The sequence below is a fragment of the Saccopteryx leptura genome, chromosome 11, assembly GCF_036850995.1.
Source record: "Saccopteryx leptura isolate mSacLep1 chromosome 11, mSacLep1_pri_phased_curated, whole genome shotgun sequence".
NCBI lineage: Eukaryota > Metazoa > Chordata > Mammalia > Chiroptera > Emballonuridae > Saccopteryx > Saccopteryx leptura.
The window spans coordinates 46,458,464-46,479,270 of NC_089513.1; the positions used below are offsets into that span (position 1 = coordinate 46,458,464).

Here is a 20,807-nt window from a genome sequence, read left to right on the forward strand (position 1 = left end):
ATGACTGCTATAGGCAGTAATAATACTTCCAATTCCTGTTTGAACAGAACCCCCTAAAACTTGCCATGTGCCTTTAAAATGGTTAGCGACATGCCTCCATTTGCCTCCAGACGGAAATGAACTATGACCTCTCCTCCTCCCCAGACGATTCTTCTCATTGTTCCTGCCCAGCCCAGAAACATCTGTACTTCAAGCTCTTCCCGGAGTGCTCAGCCCACCAGTGACTTTTTTAGTTACTAGTACTCAGAAATGAAAAGGTCTGCAAAACTGCAGATAAAGGAAAAATAAACATTTAAAGAGGAGTCAAAAGTCCTTTGGTCAGGAGGACAGGTCACGTTGCAGGGGCAGGGGAACCTCCGAACGTTTCATGCCCAGGGAATGGGGTTGGTTTCTCTCTCAGCCCGCCCCCCACCCGGGGCCCTTACCCACGCCAGCGTTATTGAACATGCCGGGGAGCACCAGCATGATGTGGTTGGGCCAGCACTTGCGGTACAGTGGCATCTCATACTCTTTGACCACGAGAAGGTGCAGGTGGCTGGTGCCCTCCATGGCGTGAAAAAGGTTTAGGAGTCCATGCTCATGGCGACCACTGGAAGGAGTGAAAATAGGGCTCTTGACAGCATTCAAATTCTGTCGAAAGAAGAAACAAAAACAAAAACCAGAGACCAAAAAAGGGATTTAAGAAGCTTAGCAAACCGGATGTGGTACCTGAGGCCTGTCAGTCCTTGTGTCCAGACGCTATCACCCACCTTGTCCGAAACCAGGGGCAGCCGCATGCTCTCCAGGTGTTTGCCCTGCTTGCTGAAGACAAAGTGACTCTCTTTGGATTTGGGAATGATGAAATAGAGTTGCACCTCTTCTCCCAACATGGAGGAGGAGAATGTGAATGCGTGAAGGGTGGAGTCAGACATCTGCATTTGCAAAGAAGAAAGGGAAGGAAGGTAAGCCCACAGCTTGCGAACTTTCAGGCCACTTATTAAAGTTGTTACTAAGAGGCAAAGCAGCCTGAACAGACATCTGCACAGGACAGCTGTATGTGCAACATGGACAGGGTCGGAAAGGCAAACACTGTACCTTTCAGTAGCTGCGGCCGACAGGAGGCCAAGCCCGTGGCACTGTCTCTACAGTTCTCGCGTTTTTAGAGCAACTTCTGCTCAGTTTTACACAGAGGGTAAATACACCTATGGAAGCGCCGCTATACAATCTTTCCCAAGGTGCCCAGAGCTAGTGGGAAAATGCTTTTCCACGTGGGTCACAGCAAATGAAAAGCATTTTTCTAAGTACAACACTAGGACCGACATCATTAAAATGCCTCTGTGGCCCCATCTTTCCTGGCTACTGTGGAGGCTGAAGCAGTCTGATCAGTCATTTAGCCTAGAAGTGTGGCTTCCAGGAGAAACCATGAGACTCACTGAAGCCAACCATAAACCCAACCTATTTTTTAAAAATCGCCAGGAAGTTCGCATGCTTCCCGGTAGCCTACGCCAGTAAACAGCTGCTTAAAGCTGAATTATCTGCTTGACAATTCAGACAATTATCAGCTTAATGAAAGGAGAGCATCGATTTTCAGCAGGAACTAGAATCCAGGTCGGTTTCCCAAGAATTTTAACCTAAATGCTACATTCCATAGAAAAACAATATTGTAATTCTTCCCTTAAATTCTAGTTCAATCTGCCTCACAAGTGTAGCAATATCCTATGTAGTGAGCACTATAATCACACAGAACCTGTACCAATAGAGCATTTTCAATAAAGAAAATCTCTAAAAACCTATGATTTACACAGATCGGAGGACTTTCATTTTCCATATTCTGTAAAGCATAGTGAACTGATTTCAAACGAGACACCAGAAGTTCTCAGCGACACCAAGCGAGCAATCGGGATCTAAAAGGTAACGTGTAGTCGGAGGGCGGAATGGCCAGCGCTGCTTGGCAGCATGCACCCTTCCTGCTCCCTGTGGAGAGGGGAAGGCCTGGTCCTCAGAGCAGGAGCAAGCGTGGGCACATCCTACAGCACACCCCAGCGCAGTTTGGTTGCTCCGCTACCACCCACCAGGAAAGATGGAACGCCCACTAGTGGGCGGGAGGGACCAGGTTGACCAGCACTGCAAAAGTGGGTGGTTTCTATAAAAAGGTTCGCCATCATGGTAGAGGACGGAAGAGTTGTTCTAGGTGTTCTGAGCCAAGGAATAAAAATCCAGAGATTAAAGTGGGGGAAAGTGGCACGGAACTCCTCCCCCAGCAGGCACTGGGTCCCCCTGCCATTCGCCTCCTTGTCCACCACTTGTGCTCAAGCTGCTCTGGCAGATAACAAGCCGAATACTCTGAGGTACCACCTTACCTTCTGTGCTCCTGTCTTTCAGTTCTTTCTAAGTAAAGCAGCAAACGTTGACTCCCGAATGCCTAGTTGTCACAGCCATCCCATGCCAGATGCTAAGGATGTGCCTAGGTTAGTGCAAATCAGCCAACGGGTTTGCAGCTTAAAGGGCACACCCTATGGCCTGACCAGGCGGTGGCGCAATGGATAGAGCGTCAGACTGGGACACAGAGGACCCAGGTTTGAAACCCCAAGGTTGCTGGCTTGAGCGCGGGCTCATCTGGTTCGAGCACAGCTCACCAGCTTGAGCCCAAGGTCACTGGCTTGAGCAAGGGGCCACTTGGTCTGCTGTAGCCCCCCTGGTCACATATGAGAAAGCAGACAACAAACAACTAAGGTGCTGCAACAAAGAATTGATGCTTCTCATCTCTCTCCCTTCCTGTCTCTCTGTCCCTATCTGTCCCTCTCTCTGTCTCTGTCACACACACACAAAAAGGCCACACTCTATGGATTTGTTACATAATAGCACTATTTTCATCAACAACCCAAAGGGGCTTCACTATATATTAAATAGTGGGTTATATACTATAACGTTGGATATAGTATAATATCCAGGGTTTCAGGATTGTCTATTCTCTGCCACGTGTAACCATTTTGATGAAGGGACTTCACACACTCAAACTGACCTTCTTTCCCTCTCCTACCCCCTCCCCACCAGCCTGCAATCCCAAAAAGTCCAAAGTGATTTTAATCCATTACTTCATGCCTCTTGCTCACAAACAAGCGGCTCCACCTCATAAACAAGCTATCCTTTGTCCAGGGCCTGACAGGGCGAGCCTTACTTCTCATCCCTCATCTACATAACCATGCTGGGAGGCGGGGGCAGCACCTGGGTGGCGGAGGTGAAGTCCATGTACTGGTGGCACTGCTCGCAGTGGTGGAAGGTGTTGTAGGCCGCGTATTTGGTCAGCATCATGGACACAGTTTCGCGTTTCCTGGGCTCTTCAGCTTTGGGTTCCTTTAGCGCTTCTGTGTATAAAGGGGCAGAAAACCTTCCCATGATATGCATGAAGTCCTTATGCCGGGGAGGAAGTCTCCAACCCCTTAAAAGGGTTTTTCCAAGGATTCTATAATTTACACTCTGAGAGACAGGTATGAAAATTAAAAGGCGATCTGTGTGTGTGTGTGTGTGTGTGTGTGTGTGTGTGTGTGTAAGAGAAGAGACAATCAGAGAGGAGAATTACTTAAGCTGCTCTCAAAGATGAAAGTGCCCCAGGCCTTCTGCCCCCTTGACCTTCAGAGGGGACGAGCCTGGCTCTGCTTGCACTGACCTTGTTTGACCACCGCCAGCTTGTCAGTATAGACCAGGCTCATCAGTCTGTACTTGGGATCATGCACACTGATGTCAAAGGGCATCTTGCTGAAGCTCTCGATGTCGGGCCAGGGCTCCCCCTCAGACTGGCTCACTTCGCTGCTTTCTCTCTGATCTAGGACAAGAGGAAGGAAAGTGTGCAGAGCAGGCGATGGGCCAGCCTCCTTCCCACGTGTCAGGGACAGAAGGTTTTACAAAACATAAAGCTAGAGTGGGCGGACAAAGGCATTTCTGGAAAATGAGCGGCCATGTCACAAGGTGGAGGGCACCAGAACTGGCCCTTCATGCCCACACTGGCAGGGACGCCTGCCCTACCCGGGCCCAGCATCAGCTTCTACACAACCAGTCCACACACGCCCACATCTATGAGATCAACTAGTCTCCCATCCGAGCTCCTGAAAATGCCTTAAAAGCTTGTTTAATTTTGGATGATCTAAGTTCTTAGAGTTTTAACTGTGGGGTGTTCAGACACTGACAGCCTACGAGACTCGAGTGACATGCTGAGCAAGACTCCCAGTGTCTGCTTCACCTCAGAAGCACGGGGAAGCCTGTAAAATCCTGTGCTCAGCTTACAGCCCCGCCGGCTCCTTTACCACCAGGCACCTGCAGCTCCTCGTGTGGGGCCCAGGTGCAGTGAAGGTTGAGAGCCAGCAGTCCCGGGTTTGATCAAATTCTGTTCCTTACCACTCACACCTGCAGGCACTGACCTTAACTCTCAGGGTTCCCTGATTGTTGTAAGCGTTCCAGAGGTATGTTTAAAGTGCTCAGATGGTGGCAGGTATGCAACAGAAGACATTTATTGTTACTAATAAAACTTGTAAGATCAGTCGGCCTGGCCAGGTGGCTCAGTGGAGAAAGCACCGTGCCAGGGCGCCAGAGGCTGCCGTGTCTACCCCTGGTCAGGGCACACACTAGAAGCAACTAGTGAGTACACAACTAAATAGAACAACTAAGTGAAACCATGAGTTCATGCTTCTTTCTCCCTTCCTTTCTTTCTCAAATCCATGAAAAAATGAAAAAACAATTCTTTTGTAGTTAGGCAAAATTCACATAACATTAGCAATTTTAAAGACTTCAATTTCAGTGACATTTGTATGTTCACAATGTTGCACAGTAGTCACTTCTAATTCTTAATTTTTTTTTTAATTTTTTTTTTTTTTTTGGTATTTTTCTGAAGTAAGAAGCAGGGAGGCAGAGAGACAGACTCCCGCATGCTCCTGACAGGGATCCACCCGGCCTGCCCACTAAGGGGCAATGCTCTGCCCATCTGGGCTGTTGTTCTGCTGCAACCAGAGCCATTCTAGCACCTGAAGTGGAGGCCATGGAGCCATCCTCTGCGTCCGGGCCAACTTTGCTCCAATGGAGCCTCGGCTGCAGGAGGGGAAGAGAGAGACAGAGAGGAAGGAGAGGGGGAGGGGTGGAGAAGCAGATGGGTGCTTCTCCTGTGTGCCCTGGCCAGGAATTGAACCTGGGACTTCCACATGCCGGGCCAATGCTCTACCACTGAGCCAACCAGCCAAGGCTCTAGTTCTTAAGCTTTTTAATCAAAGGACATCTTGTACCCATTAAGCAGTAGCTCCCAATTAACAATTCATTTTTAAAGGAGAAAAAAACTTGTAAGATCAAAAAGACTGACAACTTTCAAAGGGAGAAAGATACTTAAAAAAAAGTCTAAAGATGATAAGTTCACTCTGATGTTTTTTTTTCTTTTTTTTTCACTCTTATGTTTTTAACACAATACTGTTTTTTATATCCCTGAGCTGAAGTTCGCATCTTACATAAAAGCAAAAGCTTATTCTATTTTTTTAAAGGTGTCACTGTGCCTCTTCAGAGCACCCTCACATTCATCACACTAAGTGAGGGGAAGGAATAGAGCCAAGCTAACAGCCCTCTCACAAGGCCAGACTCCCTGTCACACCGAGACTGTCTCATGGCCCATGGCCCAGATTCAGGCTCTTGGGGAGAAATGTGAGGAGAAAATTAAAGGTGTCACTGTTTTGGGGGCCACAGGGCCTGTGCGAAGTCGGCTGGATGAAGGGTCCCTCACTCCTAGCATGCATGACTCTGCCTTTGCCGGCTTGGTTCCCGGCCCCTCCAGGCGGCCAAGGTGTTTTGAGGCCAACCAGGAGCTCCGGTCCCCTCTGGGGGCTGTGCAGCTCAGCGGGGGACACACCCGGAGCTCCGGTCCCCTCACGGGGGGGGGGGGGGCTGTGCAGCTCAGCGGGGGACACACCCGGAGCTCCGGTCCCCTCACGGGGGGGGGGGGCTGTGCAGCTCAGCGGGGGACACACCCGGAGGTCCGGTCCCCTCAGGGGGGGGCTGTGCAGCTCAGCGGGGGACACACACCAGGAGATATGGATGGGAAGATGGGACTGAGTTGGGGCTGTGTGTGTGTGTGTGTGTGTGTCTGTGTATGTGTCTGGAATCATGCATATGAACTGGTAAGGAATAGAAATAGGGCCAAAAGGGATTTAAAAAATGATTAAATGTGACTGATCCCACTTAGTCTTGCTCCAGACTAAACTAGTCCCTTGGGTTTGTTGTCACGATCAACTCTTTAGGAAAAGCACGTGAGGTGAGGTCACCAAGGCTAAGGTGAGAGAAGACACCGAGGCCTTTCCCTGTGTGGCTTGAGAAGCACCTGTGCCTGATCACCTCTACTTACCTCCACTGCACCCCCCCCCCCCCCACCGCTCCCAGCCTCCCTCCAGCCGGCAATTGTTCTGGGATGTGAAGCCAGCGATTAGAGGCCACAAGGTCCTTAGCCACAGAGCTCCTGTTGGCTGACCCCTGCTCACACCTGCTTTCTGACTGAGCCAGAGGGGCCGCAGGGTGGGACTGTCCCACAGGTGATGGGTGGGGACGGGCTGGGAGGAGCACAGGATGAGAGCCGGAGATGATTTAATGAAAACCAGCCCCACAGCCCTGGGAGGCAACGGCCCCTGCGGATGTGAAGGGGTTTGTTTGTACGGCTCAGGGTTCCATTCTGGACACAGAGGTTTCCATTTCATGAGAATAATCCCTGTACCTTCCCGCAGAGCCTGCGGTTAACACGGAAGGTGTGCTGCGCACCTGCAAAGGCCTGGATTCCAGCTGTAAAGTGTGCCCAGGCCGCTGAGCGCAGCACCACAGATGAGCTTCAAACCCGAATGATTTAACCTTCTAAGCAAGTCATCAACCACAAAGGGCTTCATAAAGTGACTTTCTGCCCAGTGTTGAGCTGCACCCTGAGGCGGGGGCGAGGGGGTGTGTGCCCAAAGAAGGGGAAGGTTCCGTCCCTGCCCTCAAGAGGCGGGGACACAGCCACAGCTTGCTCTCGCCGCCTGCCTTGCCGGCGTTACCTGGAGCCTCACAGACGCCTGTGCTCTGGGTGTTGTAGAAACCCCGGCCGGCAGGGACACCCGGGTTTGGCATTCCTGTCCCAGGTGTTGCCCTGCCCCCCGAGGCTCACAGCTCACCTGCATTGATCTCTTCCTCATCATACACGTCCACCTCCAGGAGCCTGATGAGCATGCGGAAGAGGATCCTAAGGAACTGCAAATAGGAGCCAGTCTTGCCCACCTGGTGGAAATATTTTCAATTGGGAGACAGAAAAGGAAGAGACTCACACCTGGGCTCCTCCGTGTCTCCTGCTCCGAGAGCCCGAGTGAGGTTCTCACTGTTCTGGGTCACACGTTCCCCCACCCCCGGGAGTTCCCTGGCTTCTCTCCTTCTGGCGACCCTACCTGAGGGGGCCCAGTCAGCAGCAGCCGTCGGGGGTGGCAGGCCCGGGCGCCGGAGCTGGGGTCTGGCTGGTTGCTGCAGTCGGCGTGGTGCTGCCGAGCTGAGGTCCACTGCCTGTAATAGAGGGACTGCTCCTCGCTGCTCATGTCCTTGTGCAGGAGCGGCCGCAGGGCGCTCACCCAGGCCACGTCGGCGTGGGGCAGCAGGGACGAGGAGGGCGGCAGCTTGCCTCCCCTCTGGGTGCCCAGGAGGCTGTAGGCTGCTTTGGACAGGATGACTACCGGGGGCAGGGTGGCATGCAGGCCCCTGCAGCTGTGAGCAGACTGACCCGGCCACGGGAGGGCCCGGGGACCCGAGGAGGAGGAGAAGGATGACGAAGGCTTGGAGGTGGTGCTGCTCGCCATCTGGGGACCCAGGGAATCACACTCCTGCTTCAGGGTCTCCCCAGTTCCCGCTGTGCCTGCGGAGCCCCCTTCTTCCAGCCCCACGCTGCTGGCTGGGTTCTGGAAACCGGGGGTCGGGGGCTGCTTCTGGAGCTTGTTCGCCATGCTGGAAGAGCTCACCCCGTTCTCCATGATGGAGCCTGAAAGAGGACGGACAGAGCCCACCTGTATCCACCCTGTCACTGGAGCTAAGGTATCCACCCTGTCACTGGTGCTAAGGTATCCACCCTGTCACTGGAGCTAAGGTATCCACCCTGTCACTGGAGCTAAGGTATCTACCCTGTCACTGGTGCTAAGGTATCCACCCTGTCACTGGAGCTAAGGTATCCACCCTGTCACTGGTGCTAAGGTGTGCTCCGGCCCCTCTGGGAAGGAGGGGAAGGCCCTGAACCAGGCTCCGCGCACCTGCTCCAGAACCGGGGCTGGACATCGCCCCCTAGCCCTCCCCTCTCCACGGCTCTCCCGGCTCCCGCCCTGGTCTGCGTGGGGCTGGTCAATGGGAGACACTAGCAGGAAGCCAGCTGTTAGTTCCTGGCTCCCTCCCTGCACGGTCACTAGGGGGGACTGCCATTCCCTACGAGGGCTGTGGCCATGTCCTGATGGCTCCCCTGGCTTCTTCAGGCCCGGGGTGGTCCAGGCACCTGGGGTTAACTGTACTCCATCTTTGTAAATAGTCCCGTTATTAAACTTTCCTCAATCACCTCATTTGGATATGTCACGTGATTCATCCCGGAGCCCTGACCACTGCAGACTCCACATTCAAGTCCTGCTCACGTGGCACTAGCCACCTGTGGGGCTGTGGATAACCTCCCCAGGCTGTGCCATTTCGGTGACGACCAAACCAGAGGGGAGTGTCTCCACGTGGAGGAGGAGGGAAGGCAGAACCCCCTCCCAGGGAGGCGCTGCTCTACCCCAGAGATCCCTGCCCATTTGGCCAAGTCACTGCAAAGGAGTTTTCCCCCTAATAAGGCAGCAACTCTTTGGTTTGAGGACAAACTGAAAGCTCATTACATTCAGGACTGAAGGCCCCTCTGGGCTCAGATCAGTGCTTCCCAGGCACGCAGGTCGAATCCTAATCTTGGGAGACTAGATGACCAGCTAGTGACTGGAGGTTACTGAGACCAAGTCCCTCCGCTTGCTCATCTGACTGTGTCTCTCCATGGTGTATGACAGCATGCCTTTCCCTCACGGCCCTGCCCTTCCAAGTCCACGTGTCTACATTCTGAGCCGTGAGCCTCCCTGAGGACCTTTGGAGTCGGCCTGGCTGGGGAATGTGTGCTCAGTGGGGTGACCACAGCCCCCACGTCAGGCTGTCCCTGAAGGGAGGGAAACTCGAGGGGGATGTGTGCTCAGTGGGGTGAGCACAGCCCCCACGTCAGGCTGTCCCTGAAGGGAGGGAAACTCGGGGGTGTGTGTGCTCAGTGGGGTGAGCACAGCCTCCATGTCAGGCTGTCCCTGAAGGGAGGGAAACTCCAAATAGCGGAAGGCAAACATTCCCTTTGCGGGAGTTCATCAGAGCAAGGCTAAGACTACGTGAGCCCTGTGGGCGGGTCTGGCCATCAAAGAAAGGAGGTGGTCTGATTCAAGAGCCACAGGAAGGAGGACAAAGTGCTCCCCCCTCCCTGCCTCGCCCTCACTGCTGCTGGTGCTCCAAACCTTCTAGCTGTGACCCTCTCCCTCCCTCTGTTACCCTTTCCAATCCTCCAAAGCTCACACCTTCATTCTCATCAGGACAGGAGTTTTGACCTGCTCTGTTTCCGACCTTGGACAGGTCACCCCTCCTTAGGCAACTTGGCGGTCCCCCAACTCCTGGGAGGTCACCATATTGATGCTAAACTGAGTGTAGACACCCGATTGGCATAGCACACTACAGCCCAGAACTCCTGGGCTCAAGGGGTCCCCCTGCCTCAGCCTCCGGAGTAGCTGGGACTACAGGCATGCGCCACCACGCCCGGCATCACCTTTATTCCAGACTGGTCTCAGAGAGATATCTGGGACCCTGTAGCGGAGGACGTGGGGAGGCACAGCCCTGATTCTTGCCTGAGGGGGGCCATTAGGCCCACAGGTAGGACAGTCCTCAGGCCAAGGGTCACCACAGAAAGACAGAAAATGGCTTCTTCAGTTCCCATAGGGAGCTATCTACCAAGGGCTGACAAACAGAATGCACAGAGACTAGCGCCACTTTTGGACATGAGACGGTGTGAGTTTGCACGTCTGTGTCAGAGGGACGGAAGGAGGGGACTGTGGGACAGAAGGACTGTGACCGGTGGTTTCCTCTGGTACGGGCTTTTCATTTCTGCTCTCTCCTCCATATTTTGATACATTCTCCAAATTTTCTGTGTTGAGCTTTATTAATTTCATAATCAGAAACAAACGGAAATATGGCTGCATGTGCTATAATACAATTTATCCCCAAAAAATGCACATGGAGCTCTGTCACAGGCCAAACAGGGATGCTGCAGGGAAAGGGACCAGCGAGCAGCCAATGGCCCAGCAGAGCCTCAGGACACAAACACTGGCCGTCAAGTACTTGGAAAAACCAGCCATCCACCCACCCACCCACCCATCCAGACAGACAGACACTTTGTGCCAGGTACTGAGCCAACTAACACAAACTTACAGCTTCTGGATCTGGAAGGAAGAGAGGGCCCCTGTGCAAATATCAGATGATTGGGGTAGGAGAGACGAAGGGACATGTGCAGACTAAGGTTGATAAAAGTTATTTACTATCTTTAGCCGATTACCAAACTCTTCATTAAATGTTTACACAGAGAAGTCTTTTGTGACTGATCAACAGTCATGCTTTCTAAGTCTTTCTTCTGGGGAACAGGTCTGGACCGGAGGTCTGAGTCACCAAAGGCTTCTCTGAAAGCCTGGACGAGTGTCTGTAGATGCCTCTACCTTCCGAACACCCACCTCCCTCCTCGGTCCCATCCCACATCCCTCCAGAGAGAAAAGCGGGTACTGACCCGAGGTGCCAGTGACAGCACTGCTGTTGCTCTGGGGCCTCTCCAGGTCGACCAGCAGCTCCTCCGAGTCATTCTCACTCACAGCGGCTCTTTCCTGCTCCTTCCCGCTCAGGTCCAGAGCAACAGTGGACCCCCGGATGACCTCTTTGGAGACATAGCAGCACGCCAGACCCACCTCCTGCTCCAGGGCTGTGCGTGTTAAATAGCTTGAGTCAATTAACCGGAGGTCGCAGTACTTCAAAGACCTGCACAAAAGTCACGATGTTTCCGGTGAGTCCGTCTGCCGTGCGTGCGTGCAGTGTTGGCGTATGCCTGGACAGCTGGAGGCGTTCCAGCAGTTACAATCATGGGTTTCAGTGCCAGGTAATCCTGGATTTAAACCTCAGCTCTGTCACCTCCCAGCTGTTACGACTTCACCCCCCCTTCCCCCGTCACTTCTTTTTATCCGGTATAAAACAGAGTAATGGTGCCTGACTGATATGGCTATTGTAAGGAGTGAATGGCAAGACACACGTGAGGTGTTTACAGAGATGCCTAACAGGGTAAGCATTCAGTTAATGCCATTATTATTGCTGCTGTTGACTTCCACTCTGCAGGCCTTAGATCCTTGAAGGGGTTGGGGACAGCAGAGCAAGAGACTTCATCCAAAAAAAAAAAGATCCTAGTTTTGGGTAGATGCTTTATCTCTCTGCCTCTCTGGCTGCCCTGCTTTAATGAATAAACATTTCTCAACTGTGGTTATCAGTTATCTCCCATTCCCAATACTGCTAGGTGATCTCTGGGGAGTCAAAAGAGGGAATCAAAGAAGGCTACATTTCTTATACCCCTGAAAAAAATTCTCTCCTTACTTGCCAAATGAATGAGATGGTTCAGCATCAGCCAAGTTTTAAGCATCAGCTCAGCGGGGCAATTTATTAAAAAATGAGCACTAAGCGTTCCCATTTTACCTGGGAAAGGTTTCTCCAAGAGGATCTTTGCCGGTTAATATCACAATACAAGGCAGACCCTCTAAGTCTTGGTACGTCCGAGGGGTCCATTCCTCTGGTTCGTTTCCTCTCCAGGTCTGCAGAAAGGGACCCATACCATAAAATTAAAACCGCTTATTTAAGTTGCTGCTTTTTAAAAGATTCCTAGGTCCATGTTTTTAAATATACATTTGTATTTCTACACGACTTCCAGTAAGTGCAACTAACAAGCACACACAAAATGCCCTAGAGGGATGTGGCCTTCAGTTTTACCTCCAGAGGATAAAACAGGATGTCTTGGTATACATTATGCACCGGCCATAAAGACCAAAGAAACAATGTGAACCATTCCTACACATGTTACAGAAAAGACCTGGTTAAACAACCTGAGTCAAGGCTCTTAAATATGCATTCTCCATATCATAGACTTTTGGGACTGATTGAAAAAGACAGTTTCAGGTGTGAAGAACTAATAAAAGAATATCAACAAAAATCTATGCAAACAGACATTTTCACCAAGAATCATGAAGTTAGCCACTCCTGATGGTTATTTTTCCTCTTTCTCCTTTTACTGACTTTCAGAGTAACTGACAAGTCATAATTGGCTTACAACCCCAAAAAGACTCTCCCAAGAAGGCTAAAATTACAGCCAAACCTGGGCCAAGAGGAAACCTGGCCCTTCCTTAGAAGAGTAATGCAATTAGCTCGTGATTTCACAAAGAATCTATTAAGCATCAACTTCTCATATATATCCACACATACACACACACACACACACACACACACACACACACATTTATCTTTAATAAATGAAATGTCAATCTTGAAAACATGAATATATCAATGAAATGAAAAAAATCTTACCAACTTGAAATATGTTTAAAAGCGAAAAGATCTTATAAATTCTTCTAATTTAGAGCAGAAAAAAGAAACTGTCTCTTAAGTAGATAAGGTTTCTACTTTTTATAAAGTATGTAGCATCTAACTATGTAGCATCTACTATGCTTTATGTCAGCTTAGTACCACGAGTTATATTATAAGAAGTGAACTGACATTTCTGATAATGCTTGTAAAGCAAGAACTAAGAAGTGAGGTGTTAAGTAATGCATGCAATTTTATTTTAAAACGGATTGGTACTTCCTTTGCTAAACACAACATGGGATAAAAAGAACCCTAAAAGGCAAGAAATAATATGATTGGGTTTGATTAACAATTTGGTGATATCTAGACAACAGCCTTTAGAAATAAATGTACAGTATTTACAATCCTTCAAAGGAAATGTATATACCTTGTAAAAATGGAAGCACCATAACTCTGTTGCCAAAATTTTTGGTTGTTGTTAAAGATTTTATTTATTGATTTTAGAGAGAGGAGAGAGGGAGAGAGAGAGAGAGAGAGAGAGAGAGAGAGAGGAAGGAGGGGTGGGGGGGGAAGAGCAAGAAGCATCAAGTCATTGCTTCTCATATACGCCTTGACCAGGCAAGCCCGGGGCTTCAAACCAGTGACCTCAGCATTCCAGGTCAAAGCTTTATCCACTGTGACACCACAGGGCAGGTTTTGTTTTTTGCCAAATATTTTTATCACATGTTTGCATATCAAGGGGAAATCAGTGGGTCTACATCACTGTTCCCAAGTTTGAGAGACTTTTCATGTCTTAAAAATATCCATCTATCAAAAAGACTTTTTTTAAATATTAGAAGGTCTCTACAAAGACTCAATTTCCATGCATTTTCATGTCAAAAGGCACCATGACTTTACCTGATTTGATGCAAACAATTCTGGAAATAGGAATCATTTCACTCAGAGCTGTCACCTTGGACTCAGGATATCCCTGACATTGGGTACTTCCTGAATATATTTTGTTCCCCAGACCCCATCCATAAGCCATAGTTCTACCAAGAATAATGAGGGGATAACAGATGTTATGTTTTACTACAAAAGATTTATTTTCAAAAGATTATTAAACAAATCTTGCTTTTACTCTTGAGCAATCAAACTAGCCAAATCACTATAGCATGCTTTTCTGTCACATTGCTGCTCCCTATGAATGAAGGCTGCAGTTCTTAAATGTAGTGACCGTGCCCAGTATGATGTCACTGCAGAGGCATTTAAGACAGTGCAAGACTGGGTGAGCATAGAGTTCAAGAAAAATGAGCTCAAGGCCAGGGAAATTGAATGAACACTTCACAGGTCTTATGGAGGAACTGATTCAGATTTAAACCTTGTACCCTTCCAAAGTCCCGTCATCACTTCTAAGTTAACCACAACACATAAAGAATAATTGAGGGAAGCGCAAAAAAAAAAAAAAAAAAGACCACCTAATAGAAGAGACATTGGATTTTACCCAAGGTGAGAGATAAAAGGCACAACTGTGCCATCCTAATGATGGTCAAGGAGATTGGTAACTTAGAAATCAACAGGGAAGGCAGAGACCACCTGGCAAGTGGCAGTCTTGCTTAGAATGTGAACATTTCAATGGGATTTCATATATATTTTCACTTCCACACAAATAGAGAGTTTTGACAGGCTGAATTAAGTGATCCTATATGGCTGATGTCCAGCAGCTACTCGTACAAATTGACATATAAGGGCTTGGAGGAGCCCTTTGAGTATGGCAGCTCTCAGAACAGCAGCTGCACACACCGGCCACCCTCTAAGAGCCCTGCAGCTGAATTTAATGTGCTGACGGCCAGGTTCAGAACCTCAGGTGTTGAATGTGGATTTCAAACTATGGTCCAGAAGGGGAAATTACTAAGACCCACTGATTTACATTGACTTAGTAACTAACACTTTTGAAGGGTCTGAACGAATGACCTAAGACTCTATTAATAGTTACACATGATCAGTGTCAATGGAGAGCTCCATTGCCCTGAAATAGGTGTGGGGACTTCCCTGAGTGGCTCCAATGATTTGCCTTTCCAGATTCCTCATCATTAGCATTATTCATGTTATCTCAAGATCAACGTTTCAGTGAGTTATGCTGTGAGAAAAGTTTCAGGACTCTTGTTAGTCATCCTAGTCATTTCACTGTAATGTGGTCCATGATTATAATTTTAAATGGTGAACATTGTATCTACATATGAAATAGAAATGTTACAATTTCCACTAAGTGGAGGAGTTTCTATTTTTAGATTTATTTGTTCCTGTCCCTTATCAAGATATTTTGTTTTCATTTTGGATTATTCAATTTGGGTTGGCTAATAGAATGTAATCAGAAGGTTTATATTTGCAAAATGCTTTGTGAACACCAAATAATGATTCTGAAATTAGAGCCCTTAGAGATACTACCGTCTGACTCTCTCATCTTAGAGGTGGGAAACTGTAGCCCAGGGTGAAAATGCAAATCCTCCTAGGCTACATGATTGTTTTCAGAGGATTTGTGCCAAAGTAGACTTTTGTAAACTCCATTTAGTTCCGTATTTAGTGTGCGAGGTACAGACACCATATTGGTCTAAGCCAGAGAATAGAGTACCTCGCTCAGTACTGTATTGATATGTACGCAGGTTTATTAATTTTTTAAAAAATTTTTTTTACAGGGACAGAGAGAGAGAGTCAGAGAGAAGGACAGACAGACAGGAATGGAGAGAGATGCGAAGCATCAATCATCAGTCTTTTGTCTTGACACCCTAGTTGTTCATTGATTGCTTTCTCACATGTGCCCTGACTGCAGGCCTTCAGCAGACCAAGTAACCAGCGACTTTGGGTCCAAGCTGGTGAGCTTTTTGCTCTAACCAGATGAACCTGCACTCAAGCTGGGGACCTCAGGGTCTCGAACCTGGGTCCTTCCGCATCCCAGTCCGATGCTCTATCCACTATGCCATCGCCTGGTCAGGCTTAAATGTTTTTTAAGTGGCTAGGACACCCTGGACTATGAAAGTTCCCAGAAAAACCCACGCAGCGCATAAGGTGATTTAGGAGTTCTCCCCCCGCTCCATGCCACACACCAGGTGCTTAGGAAAAGCAGGCATCCCCTGGCCATGCAGAGGGGAGTGGATTTGCTCATGCACTAGGTCCGGGTGCAGGATGCTTGGAGAGTCTCGCTCCAGCCCAAGCCTTGGGGCTGAGAGTCAAAGCAAGTTCAAAGAAACAGCAAACTGTTGAAGAATCCACATGCAAGACGCTGGGGAATAGTTCTACATGAGTACTGAAGATAAAACAGAATACTGACTCTAGACATGAGCTGACAGGCAAGATGGACAGAAAAGAATTAGTGAATTGATGAGACTTAAAGGTGTACCCCACAGAGGTCTGAGAGAACAACTTACCTTTCTATTTTTAAGAACTCAGATAGTCTGGGGCTACATGTATCTCAAACAAGGTCAATAAACATGGGATCAAATAGGATCATCTCATTTTTGCAACTGCAGTTGGAGAGCATGGAAGACCAATTTCAGGCCCATGCTGAAAAAAGGGGTCGGGGGTGCTTGACAGAATCTTACTACACTGGTTCCAATTAGGAAAGTGAATATGTCCTTTAGTTTAGCCTTAACACTGTCATGAAGATCAGATGGAGGGGCAAAACCCCGTTCAACTCAGGTCTCTGAGCCACCTTTGTGGGATTCTTAGAACAGAGGAACCAACATAATTGCGAAGGAGACATGTCTGCCCACTGCTAACCTTTAATCGCTCCACGAAGTGAGTTGCCACACTGACTTCGGAGGCAGGGTTTCCAAGGATGATCTCAAAGCGGTACTGCAGTCCAAGCTTGTCGCGCACTTCCTGCAGCCGCTCCTTGGCTAACATCGCCAGCTGCACGGAGGGCACCCTGATAATGAGCATGTGACCCCGCCCACTTTTGGTTTTTCCTGGGGAGCTGATGAGGTCGTCCATAATGCTGAGTGTTTCGGGCGTGCTGTGGTCTCGGAGGGACGCCATGGTGGTGAGAGCCATCAGAGCCTCCGAGTACTGCTGGATGAGCAGGTAGCAGCGGACGACCATGCTGTGCAGCCGGGGGTACCTTCAACAGAACACAGGGAGCTGGCACCCGGCGGCAGGGCCGGCGGGGCAGGAAGGCCTGCGCTGCGCTGCTGGAGCGCAGACCAACGCTGGTGGGAAGGGTTCAGAGATCAGTGGTGGGCTTAAGCTTCAGAATGACCTCGGAACCCACACCACTAGAACGAAAAGCTGAGATTCCAATTCTTTGGAGTCAGAACCTGTTAGGATAGGCAAGTCAGTTAAAGAGGTTTAGGCACAGTTTAGCGAGCCCAGCTTCTCCGACTGTGGTTTGTGCACCAGCAGCAGCACCACCACCTGGGATTGTTGGAAATGCCAAGTCCCTGGACCCTAGATGCACTGAATCCGAACCTGCATCTTGACAAGACCTCCAGGTGATTTGTATGCACATTAAGTTTTGAGAAGCACCAGACTAGTCAGGTTAATTGTACTACTATAGATTATTATCCTTGGGTCCTAACCTCCTGCTGGTGGCACTGAGTTAGAATGGTGGCATGTTGTCATCTTGTTTCTGATACTTATGATTGCACTAAAGGAAACTGAGACTTTAATATCATGTCTGTAGAGAATCAGACATACAAAGAGTAATTAGTTACTAATTTGAGGATAGCAGTAACTGTATCCATAAAATGTGCTCTAGTGCTGGAGAAACCTAAAGCTGACTGGAGAAACAGCACCCCCTAGTGGTGCGGCCTCCTATCATCCTACACCGTGCTCAGTAAAGGGAGCCTGGCAAGGATCAGGGCTGTGTCCTCGCTTCACACTGCCCACCCCCCCACGCCGCACCCCACCACCTGCCTGGACTGGCAGGTAAGAGGATCACTTTGTTCAAATTGGCAGTTCTTACAATTACAGAGCAGGCAGAAGATATATCTCTCATTTATGTGCTATTCCTCAGAAAGCCTGGCCTGCTGATAAAATGGGTATAAATGGGCAAAGAGGACCCACTTGCAGGCATGAAGAGGTGTTGGCCAAGAAAGCAAGCGCTGGCAAAGTGAGGTGGGTCTGTGAATGCTCTTTCGGTAGCCAGCTGGTGGTACATGTTGCTGCCAAGCAGCCGGGTAGGCCAGAGAAGGCTATCACCTTTGTCCCACTTTATAATTCTATTTAATAAGTAAAACAAGTGGTTCACTGGCTTGCACAGAAAAGCCCAGCGCCAAATACCAACTACAGTGATCAAATGAATTGTGTGAGTTGGGAAGGTTCATAGACGCCCTGGGCTCTGACCATGCCACCTTCTCACAGGAGAATGAGTTAAGGGGCCAACAGAAATTCAGCTACTTGCTCAAGATCATCTAATTAGTCAGAGACACAGCTGGGTCTAGATATCACTCAGGTCTCTGACAATGTCTTCTTACATTGGAATGATTTAGTAGACTGAGGGAAAGTGAAGAAATCCTTCAGTTCCATCAGTCTTGGACCCATCCCTTCAGAGTATTCAGTAACTTACAGCTGCTATTAGCCTGGGCAACTGCTTTGGAAGAAGTAAGCACAGATGATCTACACTTAAAGCTCAATGTTTTTTGCTGGGCCAAGGAGAAAAGCCAAAGTTAGGACAAATGGCAACTTTGATATACAGCATTTAGATGTCACTCTCTGAAGGCAGTATGAGCAACATGGGTTTTCCCAATCTGTTATGTTTGCATTAAACTGTAATTGTAGTTTTGTATTACCAATTTAATGTAAGTTGCTGGGACCACCTATTAAACTACCAGATATGGAAATCTGAGTGATATTACTGGAAGGAAAGATACATTCTAATCTAAGTTGGTGGAGGTAATGGGTGGATGGGAAACACTTAAAGGGGAAACTCAAGGGCTAATTTTGGAAATCTAAGATCACATGTGCCATGAAAGGATTAATATCACAGTGTCAGTTAAGTCTTCTCTAATCCAACAGCTGCAAAAGTATAAAATCCTACTCTAAGCCTGCTCCTCTGCCTGGCGCATTTCAACTTGCTGGATAGGATGCACCCACCTGTCCTCGTTTTTATTTCTCTTTCTTAGCAAAGATATGGGGCAGGTTGTGAACAGATGGCTTGTGATCAACTGGAGCAAGTTTTAAGAACTGGAGCTACTGCAACTTAGAATGTGCTCATCAAATAGAGCCACTTTCTCCCATCCCTGGATGATCAAACAGAGTATTGTGGAGGGTAGGGAGGGACGCTATTAGGTTAGGTAAATTCTAATGCCTCTACCTACTCTTTGAGTCCATGATTCAAGATCAGAGAGGGAAAAAAATAGGAAAACCCTTTACTCTTCCAGAGTTTGACCTGGAACTGGGGAATAAAAAGAAGGCAGAGGACACAGAAGAGTCACGATACTTAATTCCCAAGGTCGGGGACCGGAGAAGAGGGCACTAGGGTCTGAACTCACTTAAATGATCTGTTTGTTCCTTAATTTTCTCTAGTCTACACTCCAAATGTCTCATAAAGTTTCGTTTTTTTCCAGGTCATCTCAGGGTACTTGCCTGTGGTGGACAGAGGAGAAAAGAGGGGAAAATGTGAAAGTGGGGGGGTGCAGTGTGGGAGGGGGGGTGCGGCGTGGGAGGGGGGTGTGCGGCGTGTGGGGGTGTGTGCGGCGTGGGAGGGGGTATGTGGCGTGTGGGGGTGTGTGCGGCGTGTGGGGGTGTGTGCGGCGTGGGAGGGGGTATGTGGCGTGTGGGGGTGTGTGCGGCGTGTGGGGGTGTGTGCGGCGTGGGAGGGGGTATGTGGCGTGTGGGGGGGTGTGCGGCGTGGGAGGGGGGTGTGCGGTGTGTGGGGGTGTGTGCGGTGTGGGAGGGGGGTGTGCGGCGTGTGGGGGTGTGTGCGGCGTGGGAGGGGGTTATGCGGCGTGTGTGTGTGTGTGTGTGTGTGTGTGTGGGTGCGGTGTGGGAGGGGGGTGTGCGGCGTGTGTGTGTGTGTGTGGGTGCGGTGTGGGAGGGGGGTGTGCGGCGTGTGTGTGTGTGTGTGGGTGCGGTGTGGGAGGGGGTGTGCGGCGTGTGGGGGGGTATGCGGCGTGGGAGGGGGGTGTGCGGCGTGTGTGTGTGGGTGCGGTGTGGGAGGGGGTGTGCGGTGTGGCAGACCTCAGACAGACAGTCTCTAGTGAGCAAATCCCTCCCTCCCGTGTGAGCTCCGGGTGGTCGCAATGAAGCATGCTTGGGAGATGATTCAGGGCACAGAGAAATGTTCTAAGTCCCACTCTGAGTCGCACGTTTCCTTTGTTGGCCTTGATGATCACAGAAAACTCATATGAATAAAAGGTCATCTTAGGAAAGGCTATTTTTATTCTGTTGTGGCATGTCAACTGTGCAGCCGGGCTCCACCACACTCCCTGGGACACTGACACAGAAGGCTTGGGCTGTTTTAGATATGCAAGGACAGCTAAAGAAAAGGTTGAAGATTTTTATTTACCTCTCCAAGAGCGTGTTCACCATTTTTTCAAAAGTCTCATCACATCTCAGAAGTGGGCTTGTGATCCCCCACTGCAGAGACTTACTGTACTCGTTCAAGCCAAAGTACAGCTTCTCCTCGCAGCTCATGTCCTCCTGATTCAAAATACAGAGCAAAACCCAGTGAGGACAGGATACAACTGTCTTGTTTTCTTAAGGGGGAAGAAGACCCTGTGACAGGTTATTTCCTGTAAGGTTAATAAAAAAAAAACTGTGACTAAACAAATGGGACTACAGCAAACTAAAAAACTCTGCACAGCAAAGGGAACCATCAACAAAATGAAAAGGCAATCAACGGAATGAGAGAAAATAATTGCAAGTCATATATCTGATGAGAAAAGGGCTAATACAGAAAGAACTCATACAACTCAATAGTGAAAAAAAATCCAATTAAAAGTGGGCAAAGGAATTGAAGAGACATTTTTTTGAAGACCTATAGAAGGTCAGCAGGTACATGAAAAGGTGCTTAACATCACTAATCATCAGGGAAACACAAATTAAAACCACAATGAGAGATCTCCTCAAACCCCTTAGAATGGCTGTTATCACAAAGACGAGATAACAAACATTGGCGAGGATGTGGAGAAAAGGGAACCCTCCTGCACTGCTGGTGGGAATGCAGACTGGTGCAGCCACTG

The 20,807-nt window shown here is 49.1% G+C and overlaps 1 protein-coding gene across 2 annotated transcripts in view; it reads right to left on the bottom strand.

Moving 5' to 3' along the window:
• The window catches only part of GREB1L (GREB1 like retinoic acid receptor coactivator), a 365,704-nt gene that overhangs the window by 20,951 nt on the left and 323,946 nt on the right, over positions 1 to 20,807 (bottom strand). For both annotated transcript variants that reach the window (XM_066353134.1, XM_066353132.1), the window contains 10 exons: positions 20,132 to 20,265; positions 16,405 to 16,744; positions 11,770 to 11,885; positions 10,823 to 11,067; positions 7,413 to 7,993; positions 7,146 to 7,248; positions 3,647 to 3,802; positions 3,205 to 3,344; positions 750 to 911; positions 426 to 630 (listed from right to left, as the gene is read on the bottom strand). In XM_066353134.1, the coding sequence (XP_066209231.1) occupies positions 426 to 630; positions 750 to 911; positions 3,205 to 3,344; positions 3,647 to 3,802; positions 7,146 to 7,248; positions 7,413 to 7,993; positions 10,823 to 11,067; positions 11,770 to 11,885; positions 16,405 to 16,744; positions 20,132 to 20,265 (2,182 nt within the window). The remainder of the gene's footprint in view (positions 1 to 425; positions 631 to 749; positions 912 to 3,204; positions 3,345 to 3,646; positions 3,803 to 7,145; positions 7,249 to 7,412; positions 7,994 to 10,822; positions 11,068 to 11,769; positions 11,886 to 16,404; positions 16,745 to 20,131; positions 20,266 to 20,807) is intronic.